Source organism: Dipodomys ordii, unplaced genomic scaffold, assembly GCF_000151885.1.
Source record: "Dipodomys ordii isolate 6190 unplaced genomic scaffold, Dord_2.0 Scaffold37, whole genome shotgun sequence".
Lineage (NCBI taxonomy): Eukaryota > Metazoa > Chordata > Mammalia > Rodentia > Heteromyidae > Dipodomys > Dipodomys ordii.
Genome location: NW_012267253.1, coordinates 10,277,777 through 10,293,432, shown reverse-complemented (window position 1 = coordinate 10,293,432; position 15,656 = coordinate 10,277,777). Strand labels below are relative to the sequence as shown.

The 15,656-nt window shown below is 36.4% G+C and overlaps 1 protein-coding gene across 4 annotated transcripts in view; it reads left to right on the top strand.

The window, feature by feature from the left end:
- Window positions 1-15,656, top strand: part of Nrxn1 (neurexin 1) — a 1,024,002-nt gene that overhangs the window by 504,559 nt on the left and 503,787 nt on the right. For all 4 annotated transcript variants that reach the window (XM_013018013.1, XM_013018015.1, XM_013018014.1 and 1 more), the window contains 2 exons: window positions 1,338-1,511; window positions 7,454-7,573. In XM_013018013.1, the coding sequence (XP_012873467.1) occupies window positions 1,338-1,511; window positions 7,454-7,573 (294 nt within the window). The remainder of the gene's footprint in view (window positions 1-1,337; window positions 1,512-7,453; window positions 7,574-15,656) is intronic.

Sequence of the window (15,656 nt, the reverse complement as noted above, 5' to 3'; positions counted from 1 at the left end):
CTCTCTCTCTCTCTCTCTCTCTCTCTCTCTCTCTCTCTCAATGCTGCTATTGGGCCTTGAACTCAGAGCTTGCATGCTGTCCTCCCAGGTTTATTTGCACCAACTTTTTTTACTAATGTTCTACAACTTGACAGCTCCACTTCCGGAGTTTTGCTGTGTTATTGGAGATAAGAGTGTCTTGATTTTTTATCTGGGCTGTCTTCAAACTTCGATCCTCAGATCTCAGCATCTTGAATAGTTAGACTTTCAGGCACAAGCCCCCAATGCCCTAACTGTATCCTCTCTTTTGAAGTAAAGTTGGAGAATCCAAAACCTGGGGACAAAGCTGAGCAAAGCCGGTCACTGGTGGCTCACGCCTGTAATCCTAGCTACTCAGGAGGCTGAGATCTGAGGATCATGGTTCAAAGCCAGCCTGGGCAAGAAAGTGGGTGAGACTCTTATCTCCAATAAGCCACCAGAATACCGGAAGTGGCGCTGTGACTCAAGTGGTAGAGCACTTGAGCTGAAGAGCTGAGGGATAGTGCCCAAGCCCAGAGTTCAATCCCCATGACTGACAAAAAAATAAAAATAAAAAGCTGAGCAAAATATTCCATTAGAAGCTGCAATGAAAATGAGACAATAAATCAATAACTTGTTAACACATCTCGGTGTAGTCGAAAGTGGTATTTTTAACATACAAAAGGATCACAAACCTGAAGACCTACATAATATTAAATAACATTCACATTACTATGGATCAGTTTGTGAACAAGATAGACATAAACATTGACTATAAATAAGGTAGCTGTAGCCATTGGAGGGAACTTGTGCTGGTTAACTGAGAGACCCAGAGCTCTCTAGGCAGAAAGCCCGTTTAACAAGCATGTGTATTGATTGAATGCCTACTATACATTTTCCCTCTGGTGGATGCTTCCTGTTTGCTAATTAATTTAACCCTCACAGATACCCTACTCAACAGGTTTTGCCACTCTCATTTAGAAAATGAGGAGCATTAATTATCACAGAGCCTGCTCATGGACACAGAGCTAGTACCTAACAAGGGTTTGAGGTTCAGTGATGGGGTACAGCCCCATGGCCTGCGCTCTTTCCACTTGCTCACACCTGATGGTGTGAACACCAAATGTTGACGTTCTTTTCAAAGTACCTTCCGGAACTACCAGTTAATCCTTGTATATTATTCAACCATTTTATTCTTTTGTACTTTTAGGAACAGAGGAAGTGGTACATTTATTTTTTTATTAATCTGTTTTATGCAGCCACTGCATTGCTTTATCCTATTGTGTACTTATAGAGAATGACTTGTTGCTTTTGTGACCAAGACTTTGCTCTTCCCACAGGTGACCTGTACATAGGAGGAGTGGCCAAAGAGACATACAAATCCCTGCCAAAACTTGTTCATGCCAAGGAAGGTTTTCAGGGATGCCTGGCATCTGTAGATTTAAATGGACGCCTTCCGGATCTCATCTCCGATGCCCTTTTCTGCAATGGACAGATTGAGAGAGGATGTGAAGGTACAGATCTCTGCTAGCACGCTCCCAAACAGTTGTAATTCCATCTAAAATAAGATTGAACCTCACCAGCCAGCAGGGAAAGACAAATCTGTAAACTAGTCAAACAGGCATAGAGGGCATAGAATTTTTAACTTAAGGTTTAAATTTTCCATTTCCTAAATCTTGTTTTCTGGACTACTTTTAAGCCTGCACTAATATCCAGTGTAAAAGGAGAGCTATCATTGTAGATCTTCTTATTTCTATTGTATGTGTGTGTTTGTGTATATGTGTGTACATAGGGGAGAGGGGCTGGGCATTGTCCTTGAGCATTTTTGCTCAACATTAGTACTCTACCACTTGAGCCACAATTCCATTTCTGGCTTTTTGGTGGTTAATTAGAGATAAGAGTCTCACTAATATTGCTGCCCAGGTTGGTGTTGGTTTTGAACTACAGTCCTGAGATCTCAGTATCCTGAGTAGCCAGGATTACAAGCATGACCATAAACACACACACACACACACACACACACACACACACACACACACAAAACACAACCCTTTCTTAAAAACATTTTGACAGTAGTAACTCACATTTGGACAAGCTACAAACAATGATCCTTCTCTGCATACTTCCCTCATACCTGGGATTGAAGGTGTGGGCCACTACACCTGTTTATTCTTTGAAATAGGGTCTCAACATTTTGTGTAGGCTTGCCCAGATCTATAGTCTTCTGATCTCTGATTCTCAAGTATACAGGGTTAGAGATGTAAATTACAGGCAGGGAGAGTGTATGCAGTATATTTTCTGTATAGGAAAAATGGGTTTCTAGTATCACCCATGGCTAATATTCTATATTTCAAAAATGCAATTAAGTGTCTTCCATTCTTTTGTGTCTTTTCTCAGACTGAGATTGTCAGGGGTCATTTTTTTTATTGCTACCTTCATTTTAGCTAATTTTCACTTCAATGCCTCAGATTATTTGGGCCACTTCTCCCTCTGGAAGTGTGATTTAATCACATTATCATGAAGTGTGTGGCTCTGGGTATGTCTGGGCTTCTCTTTTAATGTCCGTCATAGTTTGTTCCATTTTGTAGAATCATAAAAAAAAATCATATGAAAGAAAAGAAGGACCAAATGTGAATTTTTACCCCTTATTATTAAGAACCATTCCTTCCTAGCCAAAATAATGACATTAATATTTAGCAATTACCTAACCTGGAAATTTTTAAAATTTGAAAATACATTTCTTTCTGACTGAAGCATGTTTTTCTGAAAAGTCAGATGATATTCCAACTGTGTGGAAAAATACAAAAGGATAAAGTTATTAAGGCTTTGATGAATTCCTTATTAATAATATTACTTTATAGTTACTAGTATTTCCAGTAGTAATTCTTGACATAGATTTCCAAACTCTTGTTGGGCATCATTTGATTAGGGTTCTTAATTACACACATTCTAGCATATCATTTAATTTCTATCTGAACATTTGAACTCACACAAAAGATTATAGCATGGTCCTTTCAGACCTCAACTAGGAAGACTTAAATAACCCATCTTTAGAGATTCTACCCCCTATTTATTACCTCTTTACTCTTAGATTCTTACCACAATCCTATCATGGTGAACTCACCTTTCCCTGAATCTTTCATTCCAATATGAAAGTCAACAACTTTTAGCTCATTGAATGGCTCTTAGGAATAATCTTATAAGTACATATCATACTCTCATATTTTATGATTAGAAATAACATTGTGTATACCCAATAAATAATCTCTCTAAAGACAGTTGTCCTATTGAATTTTAATCCTAATCATATTAAAAATCTCCTCAATTCTGTGTTAATAAAAACAGCTTGTGTCTGACATCTCCAAATAGCTTGTCAAGATTTTCTATCATTTTTACTCAATAAGATTCACAAATCTCTAAACTCCTGGTATGCAAAAAGTTCTTGATCTACCTTCGACCTTTCTTTTTATTTTATTTATTTTTGCCAGTTCTGAAGATTGAACTCAGGGCCAGGTACTGTTACTCAGCCTCTGTGTGCTCAAGGCTAGCACTCTACCACTTGACTACAGCACCACTTTCCACTTTTTCTGAGCAGCTCATTCAATATAAGAGGCTCATAGACTTTCTTGTTCTTAGCTGGCTTTAAACTGCGATCCTCAGTTCTCAGACTCCTGAGTAACTAGGATTCGAGTCATGACCCACTGACATCCAACTCAACCTTCCATTTTTAACTATTTCAGTAGAGGAGAACTGATTTTATTGATAAAATATGTCTCACCTATGGGAGAGGCCTTTCCCTGTCAAAGTCTCAAGATTAATGTTTCTCAAATTTCAATCTACAAGAGAATCATTTTGAGAAGTTTTAAAACCCCAAGTATTAACTATCACAACTGGGGCAGCTGATTCAATATACTTAGTCTAGAGCTATTATCTATTTCTATTATATTTATATATTTCTTTCTTCCTTTACTATTTATTTAGTTATTCAGATGTGAGCCATCAGCACCCAGTTTAGAATGTGTATTGCTCACATGTTCCCTAGTGATTTTGCCACTATAGAGTGCAGGCTTTGGCAATCACTGCTTTGGATGACAGTGACTGCTTTTCCTGGGCAAATAGTAGAAAATATTATAGACTGGTAACCAAAAAAACAAACTCACTTATGTCAAGGTAACTCCTCTACAGTTTTAAAGAGTTTTCATCATATTTTGAGGACCAAAAACATTCAACCCTAGGATTGCTTTCTAAGAGTCTAAAGCCCTTTTATACCTAATTGTAGCAGGTTTGCCTTTCATCCTATTTTCTCAACAATGGTGACGAGGTTTACATAGGCTATTTTATTTAATCTTCAAGATTATTTGAATTCCTGTCCTTTTTCTAGATGACTGATTTTTTTTTCCTCAGAGATTTGAAGTGACATTCATAAGGGTAAACACACTAATAAGTGGTTAGCAGAGACTCCAAACTCAACCATACTTTATCTGCAAGCCAAAATATCTAGCCAGTTTTCCCCAGTGGTTTTTTTTTAGTTTCCAGACATTATAGATTTAGTTTTATTTTATTTTCCTTTTATAGACACATCCATTTTAGAAATCTTTTAATATAAATGTCCTTTGGCTTGTTCTCAATTTTAGTCAGTGATAAAATAAAATGAACATTATGTAACTAATGGGAAAAACAAATTCGTGATTCTGTCTTGTACAAATGCCTTTCAGTGTTTAAGGTGAGTTTTTTGCCAGACACATGCATGCCTTCCCTTGCAGCCTCAGTGCAAGGAAATTGTTGTGAGAATAAAACAATATTAAAAATAAAGTCTGTCATTATATTGTCACTGAGTTTGGGTAGGTATTCTATGTTGCAGCTTTGCAATATAGGTGGATAAATTTCTGGGATTTCAGTTTGTTATTATTAGAGTTTAGCATTGTGTTCGGATGGATGATTTCTAAAAGCAAGAAAAATAATAAAAGAAAGAGGAGCAGGAGGGAAATGGAGATGAGAGAAAGGGAGGAGGAGGGAAGGAAAGGGAAGGGGTAGGAAAAAAAAGAAAGGAAGGGAAAGGAAAGGAAAGGGAAGGGAAAGAAATGGAAAGGAAGGGAAAAGATACCACCTTTTAAGATACCTTAGTTACCTCTAAGATACCTTTAGGTTCTTGCTCCTGCTAATGCAGGCCACAGAGCAAATAATCTATGGATAAAATCATTAGGGTCCCATACTCTTTGCTCTTCATCACAGAAAGGAAGACACAAAGGAAGATTGCCTTTGAGAGATTTTATGTGTCTAAAGAATGAAAATAAAAACACTGATTATTTTCTATTTCTGATGTTATGGAAAGAACATTGGGGGATCCAGAAGCTTGACATTTTTACTACCATGACTTGTTTTCAAAACCCTATTGTTGTTTTGATGACTATCATGACAGCCATTTTTGATCAGGACTTCTGTTAGAGTTTCTCAATTTGTAAGAATTCACATGAATTAGGTTAACATCAATTAAGTTCTTCTGAAAGAAGTTATCATAGAAATATAAATGTAAGAAAGATGCTGAATTGACATTTTGCAAGAAATATCAACTTACGTGAAAACTAATTACAGATATCTTTGATTTATTCACTAAGTAAATACCTGAATGGCTGTCACAATAGACTGGCATCCAATTAGCCTAGTCTCTGTTTTTATATTTTCAGAAAGCCTATGACTTTATATTTACTGGAACATATGCTTAGCTTATTCTCTTTAGGTAGACTGTTTCTCACATGTTTTGAAATCATTATTAGAGGAGTTTCACTAATAATTATTCAAAGGATAGTTTATTAGGGCAGTGCAGACATTAGTCTCAAATCCTCAAGTAGAATATACTTGGTAAAAAGTAAGTGTGAATGCTCCTCATTGAGGTTTTCTAAAGGAATATTATTCATGGGGAGTTACATTGCAATTTGTTTCTGCTACTTCAAATGATACAGTTTTGGGAGTGTGGTGATCACTATAAAACCCAGCAGCTGGAAAGTGATGGGTTAGCATTACAATTTTAAGACCTGCTTGCAAGAAAACATAGTAAATCTAGCAAAATCACAGAAAGGGATGATTAGTGTTCTAATGACCACAGTCTACATCGTATCTGCCCATGACAAATGGTCCTGCGTGTTCCCAGTAAGCTACATGGTCACTTTATTGAAGCATTCATATCTATCCAAAGGAAGAAACAATTACAAAAGCCTTTTAATTTTCCTTCATTACATGTCATTGGCTCAATTAACCACTATATATACACATGTATATATACAGTAAACTTTTAATAAATTACTGCTTTCTCATTTTTTTTGGCTTTCCTCAAGACTTATGGCTTTTAGTATTAATTTGTTTGCGATGCATAGCATTTCCTCTCCTTTTGCAACAGCATGCTCTCTTGACTCTGAACATTCTCTTTGCCCCATTTCAGTATTGCTTACTAACATTTGATATATTTTGCTTTTTTTTATTTTGCTGACAAAGTTGCATTGATGAAAGCTGACTTGCAAGGTAGATAGCCCTGTGTGTACAAAACAAGACTGAAACCCCAGACTACACAGTGGAAGCCTTAAAATAACATGTTTACAGTTTTGCATTTTTGTAGTATTTGTTATTCGGGTACAGATTTGATTTTTCCCCCTTCTTCTTAAACATTCTTCAAGAATGCTGTGCTCCTTTTGTGGCATCATTTGCATAAAGGCTTTCAGTCTTGATTCTGTTTGTTTAGTGATTGCCTTTAGTGCTTTGATCATACTTTTCCAGTTCTTTGTTTTACAGTGTTCTAGTTATGATCCTCTAGAAACAGACTCACATTTTTTTCACTTGTGTGTTTAATGGGGGCATGCCATTTATATGGAGTTTTTCACTTTATGTTTAATTGCATGAGATCGTTAAAGCATGTGAATCAATACTTGCCAACATACCTACCCAAAACACTTAGCAATCATAACTCTACCCATGGTTTTATGCAGAAAAGCTTCTCAAATCCTAGGATATTTTGCATAAGTTTTTTTTTATTATTTTGCCAGTCTTTATCTCAATCTCATGAAGTTATAATCTCCATTTCTCATGGTGTCTCTATTCATTGGTCAGAAGTTAAGAAGATCCACTCATTTTCTAAAATCCAACTGTGGTAGAGAATTATTAATGATGGAATGAGATTACCTGCTACCTCAATCATATTAGAAGCCTCTAGAGTGACATTTCCTATTTGATGGTTTCATTTATGGTTATATCACTGCCATGCACTTGAAATCTAAGAAAAAACTTCATGCTCCAGCTTTTCAGTTCCTAGTTTCAGGTGTGTGAAGTAGAACTTCCAAAACTAGTTTGGCCGTGTCATTTTAGGTGTTGGCAACTACTATGTGTGATCTGGCTCATGTCTAAAATGTTCCGGATTATACTTTTTAAAGAACCCAAGTTTGTTTTTCTATTTGGAATGTCTTCCCAGGGCCCAGCACAACCTGCCAAGAGGACTCATGTTCCAATCAGGGCGTGTGCCTGCAGCAGTGGGATGGCTTCAGCTGTGACTGCAGCATGACCTCCTTCAGTGGCCCACTGTGCAATGACCGTAAGTACCTGTCTGAGGACAGCCTGATACGCATGGCCTCTTCCCTCTACTCCTGGACACCTGGTGCTCTTCCCATTAACTCCGTGCTACCATAATGATGGTTCTTCAGGTGCCTACTGCTCGTGAGCTTTTAAAATGATTATTAATATTTGTTGCCTTGTTGGAAACCATGTTTTTTCATTTCTTATATATGGTAATTCTACCCTACTTTTGGAAACTTCAGGTTGCTTTATACTAAGTAATATTTAATTTTATAAGACTTTTTATCCTGAGGGCTGTAATTTCTGTGAATTCTTCTTTCTTCATCTCTTAAGATGACCCTTCCCATTTATTTCAGAGAAACAAGTTTAAGCTTTTTCTTCAAGTACTCTCTTCTCTTTTATCCACTCCAGTATCTTCACCTTTAGTCTCACCATATAAGCATGACAATGAAAGACAGTAATCCTATGATATTGTGAGATATCATGGTGCCTAATGTATATCATAGCAGAGAAAATATTGAGGTAAAATTCACTGGTATAGGGTAAAGTTCTGCTTCTGAACTTTCACATAGGTGCTAAGAATATTTCCTACCAAGTATTTCCTTCCACTGCATTGGAATTCCTAACAAAAGTGTCCAGCTCATACAGTGTGTGGCTTCTGTAGGAGCTACTACAGGATGAAGGGATGGAAGATATAGTGATTAAAGGCGTGGGTTTCACAACAAAGGCTTGAGTGTGGATTTAAGGAAAGTCAAAAGATTTTCTTTCTGACCTTTGTCTTAAGAGATTCGTTTCATGCCACTAGGTACACATACCACCAGGTTGAAAATAGGTTCCAATTAAAAAACGTATTCCATTCAACTCTACTATCATCATAGGAAAAACTGATGCCAGTTTCCTATCCAAACTATTGGTTACAAAAGTGCAGCAACCAATACATAGAAAAAAGTAAAAACACACTTGAAGAATTCATTTTTAAAATACATTTTATTTTAAAGATACTGAACAGAGGAGCCACAGTTACATGAGTAAGATAATGAGTACCTTTCCTATTGAGCATCGTTACCCTCTCCTTTGTTTTTCCCCTACTATCTCTTCCCTCCCCACCTCCTTTCAGGGCCATATCACCATCAAAGGAGAAATAGCTATTCTCCATGTTACCATTCTTCTTTCATAGAATTATAGTAAAGTTGAAGCAATAAACATATATTCCAACAACCATATATTTGCAAAAACTATATTTCTGCACACAAAATCACACTTATAAAACAATAGCATCATTTTGGAGTATATGAATAGCCAAGACTCAATCAGTACATACACACAAAGCAAAGAAATTTACAAAAATTACAGATCCTTGAATAACAATAGGTATAGTTGTCTAAGAGTAGGAACTTCCTGCCCTTGCTCCTACCCCGCAGAATAGGATGTAAACTTCTTTTCGGGACAATAAGACTGAAAACCTGTCAGGATTTTTATTATTGCAACATTTTAATCCAGAATACCATCCTGACAGATGCATTGACTACATGTGGTAGCAGAGAGGGCTTTTTTGGTATGAAAATATTTTTCATTTTGCTCAAGAACATTCTCTGCCAAACTATGCTTAATCTAGTTTCCATGTTTTACAAATAAGTTGCCGTTTGGCTCTGTCAAACTGTGTATCCTCATATACCAGTTAAATAAGAAGAATATTTAATTTCTGTATGGATGTGTTAGGCATAGTCTAAAGGAACATCAAGATCTAATCTTAAGTGTGAGGCTGGCTTCCACGTCTTTTCTGCAGAAAATTATTTGAATGCTGCTTCTCAGTGATCATTGTGAGGATGGTAATGACAAGGCTATTTGATAGGTTCTTGTAAAAAGGTAGATCCCATTCAATAACTGTGTGTCCTGATATGTCTCTTGCACAAATCAACAGTAAAATCACTTTGCAGAGCTCTCAGAATATGTGCATTTTGATTAAATGATTACCTCATACTGAGTTTTCTGGGAATATAAAATAGTTTCACGGTTAACATATTGAAATATTTTGGTGATGAGGATATGTTCATAAAATCAGTACTAAAAACTCAATCTTATTCTGTATCAATTATAATTTGTACAAGACATAATAGGTATTGTCATGAAAACTGGCACATTGTAGAAAGATGGTGATTAAAGTACCTTGCCACATTTTGCTCACTTTGAAACATGACCAAAGTGAGTCTTGCCTCCATACCTCTTTGTTTCTCTGTAAATTATGCAAATAGAATGGGTGTGATTCTTTGAATTTCAACAAGCTCCTTTTCTACAAAAAGGCTTATTTTTTAAACGTACTTTCTTTTTTTATTGTAAAATACTGTACAGAAGGGTTACAATCACATGGGCAAGATAATGAGTATATTTCTTATCAAGCATTGTAGCCTCCTCCTTTGTTTCCCCTTCCCATCCCAGCCTCCCCTCACCCCTCCCACCCAACCCTCCTCCCCCCACACCAAAGTTGTAAAGTTCATTTCTTGATGAATCTTTTTAGCCTTGATTTAGTTATTTAACCAAAAATTATGTGACAGCAGCCTCCAACTTTAGATGAAACAAACAAAAACAAGTAAGCAAATCATGAGAAACAAATCCTTTTAGTAGTCAAAAGAATGCATTAAAAATCAAAATCCCTACCCAAAATAGAATTTGTAAATGTCCTATGTCTGATAAGTTACAACGAGTGTGTTAGAGTAACTACAAAATCTTATTTATATTAGCCTGGAGATATAATTAACAATGGGAAGATGGGAATACTTTATAGCCTGTAAATGTAATCCTAGATAAATCATACTAATTAATTGAACTGAAAGGGATGCCTCAGAAAAAGAGGCATTTATACAAAGTGATTCCAAAGGATATTTCTGAAGATATGTACATGTGAGAAGTCCTTTCTTTCCTGGAAATTTGTTCTCTCTCTCTCTCTCTCTCTCTCTCTCTCTCTCTCTCTCTCTCTCTCTCTCTCTCTCTTGTGTGTGAGAGAGAGCCTGTATATGTGCATATGTGTGGGAGTGTTTGTCTCTCTCTCTCTTGTGTGTGAGAGAGAGCCTGTATATGTGCATATGTGTGGGAGTGTTTGTGTTTGTATGTGTGTATGTGATGTGTGAGAGGTGTATGTGTGTATTTGAGTGTGAATATGTGTGTATGTGTGTGAGTATGGGTGTGTGGGGGAGGGGCTATTACCATGTACTCAAATCTTTCCATATCATTACCAAAGTTTTAGGACCCTCACATCATATTATATCTGGTTCTGGTAGTAATGTCTTGGCTCCTTCCCACCATCTATTCTTCCTTCTTCCAGTCTCTCCTGTGCATCTGTTACAAGTTTTGTTCTCTCTGATTTAAATATCACCAGCATCTCCAGATTCTCTCAACTAAAAGCCATATTTTCTCTTCTCTTATTTCTATAGGACTTTGCTTACATTTTTAAAAATCAGTTGTCATGTTCTACATTAGAATTAATTTGCTTGATCATATCTTCTTATAAGACTATGTGCTTACTTCCTCAAGAAATAATACTCCTTTCTTTCTTTAAAGTTTCTGGCTGATGAGCCCAGTATATGTTTATAATTGATGATTAAAAAAAATAGTTCAGTGAACCAATGTTGATTGAAGGTGCAAACTTTGCAAAAAGATTTCCAGTTTGTCCTCAATGGCCTACCTTACTCTAGATGCATCACTCTGGAGCTGATAATCCTCCTGAGTCAGGCTGTAGCCTTCATTTCCATGCTTATCTATTGCAGAATGTAGTCCATATGGCATGTTAACTGCCAATTTTCCTACTCATGGCTTTCTGTATATTGCACTCTCCAATTTCCTCAACCTTGCATATGCTAATTTCTTCACCTGGGGAATTTTCAATCCACCTGGAATGCATTCTTCTTACTATTTCTGCTTGAAGCAATATCATTTGATTTTTCCATTTCTACTTAGACTGTTTCATCCTATGGAAATTTCCATGAGCCTCTGAGCTGACCAGAACCTTTCCTTCCAGTGAAATGTTGGGGCAATACTATGTTGCACTAATTCCTACTAATGTATGTTGTTGAGGTTTGTGAACCTTCTCTGGGGTTAGCTGTTTATGGAGTGTCACTATGTTCCAGCTCCATGTAAGGGTGTACATTTACTATGCAGCATGTACTTATCACCTCTTTGAGCCTGAGCATCCCTTCTTCTTGATCCAACCAGTGGGTTCTCAAATAATTCTTTTCTGCTTTTACCCGGTGGTCCATAATAGAATGTTACCATATTGGCTAATTTGATGTCATGTTGGAGAAGATGAATATAGTTATGATCACAGGAAAAATAGCGAACATAATAACATTGTCACATTACATTAGTATGGAAATGTAGTGTGCCAAATTACAGTTCAGCTTCAACAGTGTCTTTACCATAGGGAGTCATACATCATAGTGCTGTTACTTTGCTGCTATAACTTAGAAGGGTGTGGGTGCTGCTATTAAAAGGCTGTTTTCAGAATCTGAAACTTTGCCAAGGAAAAAAATTTCTCTGATTGAAATGTCTTGCATCTTTTGCATGAGAGACACAGATATTTACTCAAACAAGAATGAAATCCATTTGACTGAGACTTCTTACCATGACATCTTAAAAAATACTTTAAACTTTGTTGCTTTCTTCTTTTTTGTTTCAAAAAGAAAAATCCAATATGCAGTGTTATGAGCATTAAAGTCTGAAGTAATGGAAGTGAATCATAACCTCTATAATAATAACTTAGATCTGAACAACATTTCTCTCCCATTCATAACTGCTAGTACTATTAAACTGTGAACTGATTTGCTATGGCTGTCAGGTAGGGCTGCATATAATTTCAAAATTAACTGTGTCCACAACCAGATATTCCTTGTAAGTGTAATAAGTTTATTAACCTTGAGTCATTCAAAAATTTCTAAATTATAGCTCTTAAACCATTGAAAGCAATTCAGAAACAATATTTACTAGTATCACCTTAGAAAAACAATGGGGAAGGAGGGTTTGATTTGCCTCAAAGGATTAAAACATTATTCACACTGAGATGGAAAATAAAATAACAACCAGAGACGAGAGCAGGATATATAGTAGAGGAATGCAATACTTCAGAGAAGTGCTATCTTCTACTATTTTATATAAATTTATCTTTGCTCGTGTTGGTAATAGACCTCATAAAAATAGATGAATAAAAGAAAACATTGGCCTTTTCCTATTGCAGTTTGACAGTTAAATCATAGTGCCATGCTGATCTATGTAAGAAAAGTGGGGAGAAAAATCTTCAAACAGTGGAACTGCTTTGACATATCCAGAGCACTGCCCTGAACTGTGCAGGAGTTGGGCAAGCCATCGCATTCAGCCGCCTTTGAACCAGGTGAATGCTGCCAATTTGCCTCCAGAAGCTAAGAAGAGCAAAGGCTTACTTGGCATATATCTTTCATGTATGGATTTTCCTGCTAGTATGCTCTTTTTTTTCTGACTTGATTAAAACTGACCATATTGGATCTTAATTTAGATCTCACATTAGTGCTCTTCATCACAGGCCTTATATAAATATGAAAATGGCCTGGAGATGTTGGCATCCCTATAGTAATACCACTAAATCTCACCTGAGCCCTGTGAAGGTGACCTTCAACATACTTTCTTTACATTACTGTGCAAATTCCGTCATATTCTATCTAGCTCAGCAAACCAAAGGTACAAAGGGAGATGCTCTGCTAGTCACTCTGGTTAACTATCTTCAAGGGATGAGAGTGGTCCTAATTTTCACACACTATTTCAACAAGATCTGTGACCCCAGTTTCCCCCTGAATATTAAGCTCAGGTCTTCCATTTAGTCTTCTATATGAATCAGTGTGGCAGGTACGTGGAACTAATCCTCCGTGCTCTGTGCTGAAACTCGAAGCCTTTAGATTTAATCATACTTTTTAAAAATCTTTTTTTTCTTTTGGCCAGTCCTGAGGCTTGAACTTTGGCATAGATGCTGTCTGTGAGCTTTTGTGCTCAAGGCTAGCACTCTACCAGTTGAGCCACAACTCTACTTTAGGCATTTTGTGGTTAATTGGAGATAAAAGTCTCATGATTTCAAACTGTGATCCTCAGATCTCAGCCTCCTAAGTTGCTAAGATTACAGGCATGAGCCACCAGAGCCTTTTGTATTATTAAGATTGATTTTTTTTTCCTTCAGTGAAAAAGATTCACAGAAAGCCTTTGTGAACAAACAGCAGATTAATGATGATGAATTTTCTGAATTAAGCATCATATGAAATAGCTATTAATAATAAATAAATTAATATTCATTTGTTAATCAGGAGGATATATGAAAGGAATAAGCTATTAAATATTTCCATATTCTGGAATCAAATGGTCATTAGAATTTTAAAGAAGTATGGTGTTAAACAAATGCAGTTTATACTCAGTGAAATATTTTATTGTAAAAGAATATAATTGAGATTAAATTGGGAAGGAAATATAGGATCTTAGATAGTTGTTTTATTGACCTGTGGTTATACGTATGAACATCTGTTGCCTAAGAATGACAAAAGATTTTTAAATATATTACAGCAACATATTTTAATATTAACATAATACATATTATTTGGGATGTTTACATTTTATAAATCTTTTTAGTTTTAAAATAATCTCATTATTTTTTACTTTAAAATGAGAACATTCATGAATGGCTAGTTAAGCAACTTTTGGAAGCTGTCATGACTAGTAATTGAAAATGAGCCTGTTTTCAAGCCCTATTAGAATCCCCCCCCAAAAGGGGATAGACTCAATATCAGCACTTCAAAAATTCCCCAGCCTCTACATTTCCTAGAAAAGTTAATAATGCCCTAAACTAAACACTATACAATCTCCCCCATGGCTTTCTGACTCTGTAAATGTATTAGGGTTTAGAATTCAGGCTCATTATTCAGGCAACTCTCCAGTCAGAGCCACACTTCCAATCCTTTGTTGCTTCAGCTAAAAATAAGTTCTTAGCTGGGCACTAGTGGCTCATGCCTGTAATCCTACTTACTCTGGAGGCTGAGATTTGAAGATCATGGTTCAAAGCCAGACCGGGGAAAAAAAATCTGTGAGACTCTTATCTCCAATTAACCACCAGAAAACTGGAAGTGGCTCTGTGGCTCAAAGTGGTAGAGTACCAGCCTTGAGTAAAAGAGCTCTGGGACAGCGCCCACAACCTGGGTTCAAGACCCATAACCAACCCAAATGAATGTGTGTGTGTGTGTGTGTGTGTGTGTGTTCTTTTTATACAGAGTCAACTATGAATCCATCTGTATCTACCTATCCATACCTTCCTCATAGCTAGGATTGCAGTGCCCAGTTTGTTTGTTGAAGTGTGATCTCCTGTTAACTTTTTTTTTCCCCTTTCTGATCCAGTCTTGATGAACCTTCCTATCTCTGCCTCCCAAATAGCTGAGACTATAAGCATCGACTACCAAACTTGCCCTTCTTCTGACTCCTAATTCTTACATTTAGTTTTAAGAATTTGTCTACTTGTAACATGATCCTTCTTTCAGCTGTTTCATTGCTATTAGTAAAGATAGTTAAAATTTCAGAGTGAACTGTTGAAAGCACACTGTCATTAATTTCTAGCTCTATTGTAAAAAGGTACTGATTATGGAAAAGAGATGTGAATTTTCTTTTTGCATGTGTGTATATTTAGTACTGAAGTTTTAACAGTGATTTTTCAAGGACAGACTTACAAAAATAATAATTTAAGATTTGATCATAAAAATCAGATAAAATCAGACAAAATATTTACCATAGATTCACAATGTACATTATGGGAAGCAGGCAAGTAGGATTTAGCATATGCTGATCGATGAATGTCTTCCAAGTTTTCCTCTTTTTTTTAAATTGAATTTTATTGTCAAGGTGATGTACAGAGGGGTTACGGTTACATACATAAGGTAGTGAATACATTTCTTGTTAAGCATTGTTACCCCCTCCCTCATTTTTCTTCCACTTTCCCTCTCCACAATATCCTCCCCATGTCTTCCAGGGCCCTCCAAGTTTTAAAGTTCATTTCTAACATGTTGTCTTGTGAGTATTGCTGTTGCATTGGTTTGCCCTTGGCTCTTTGTCAC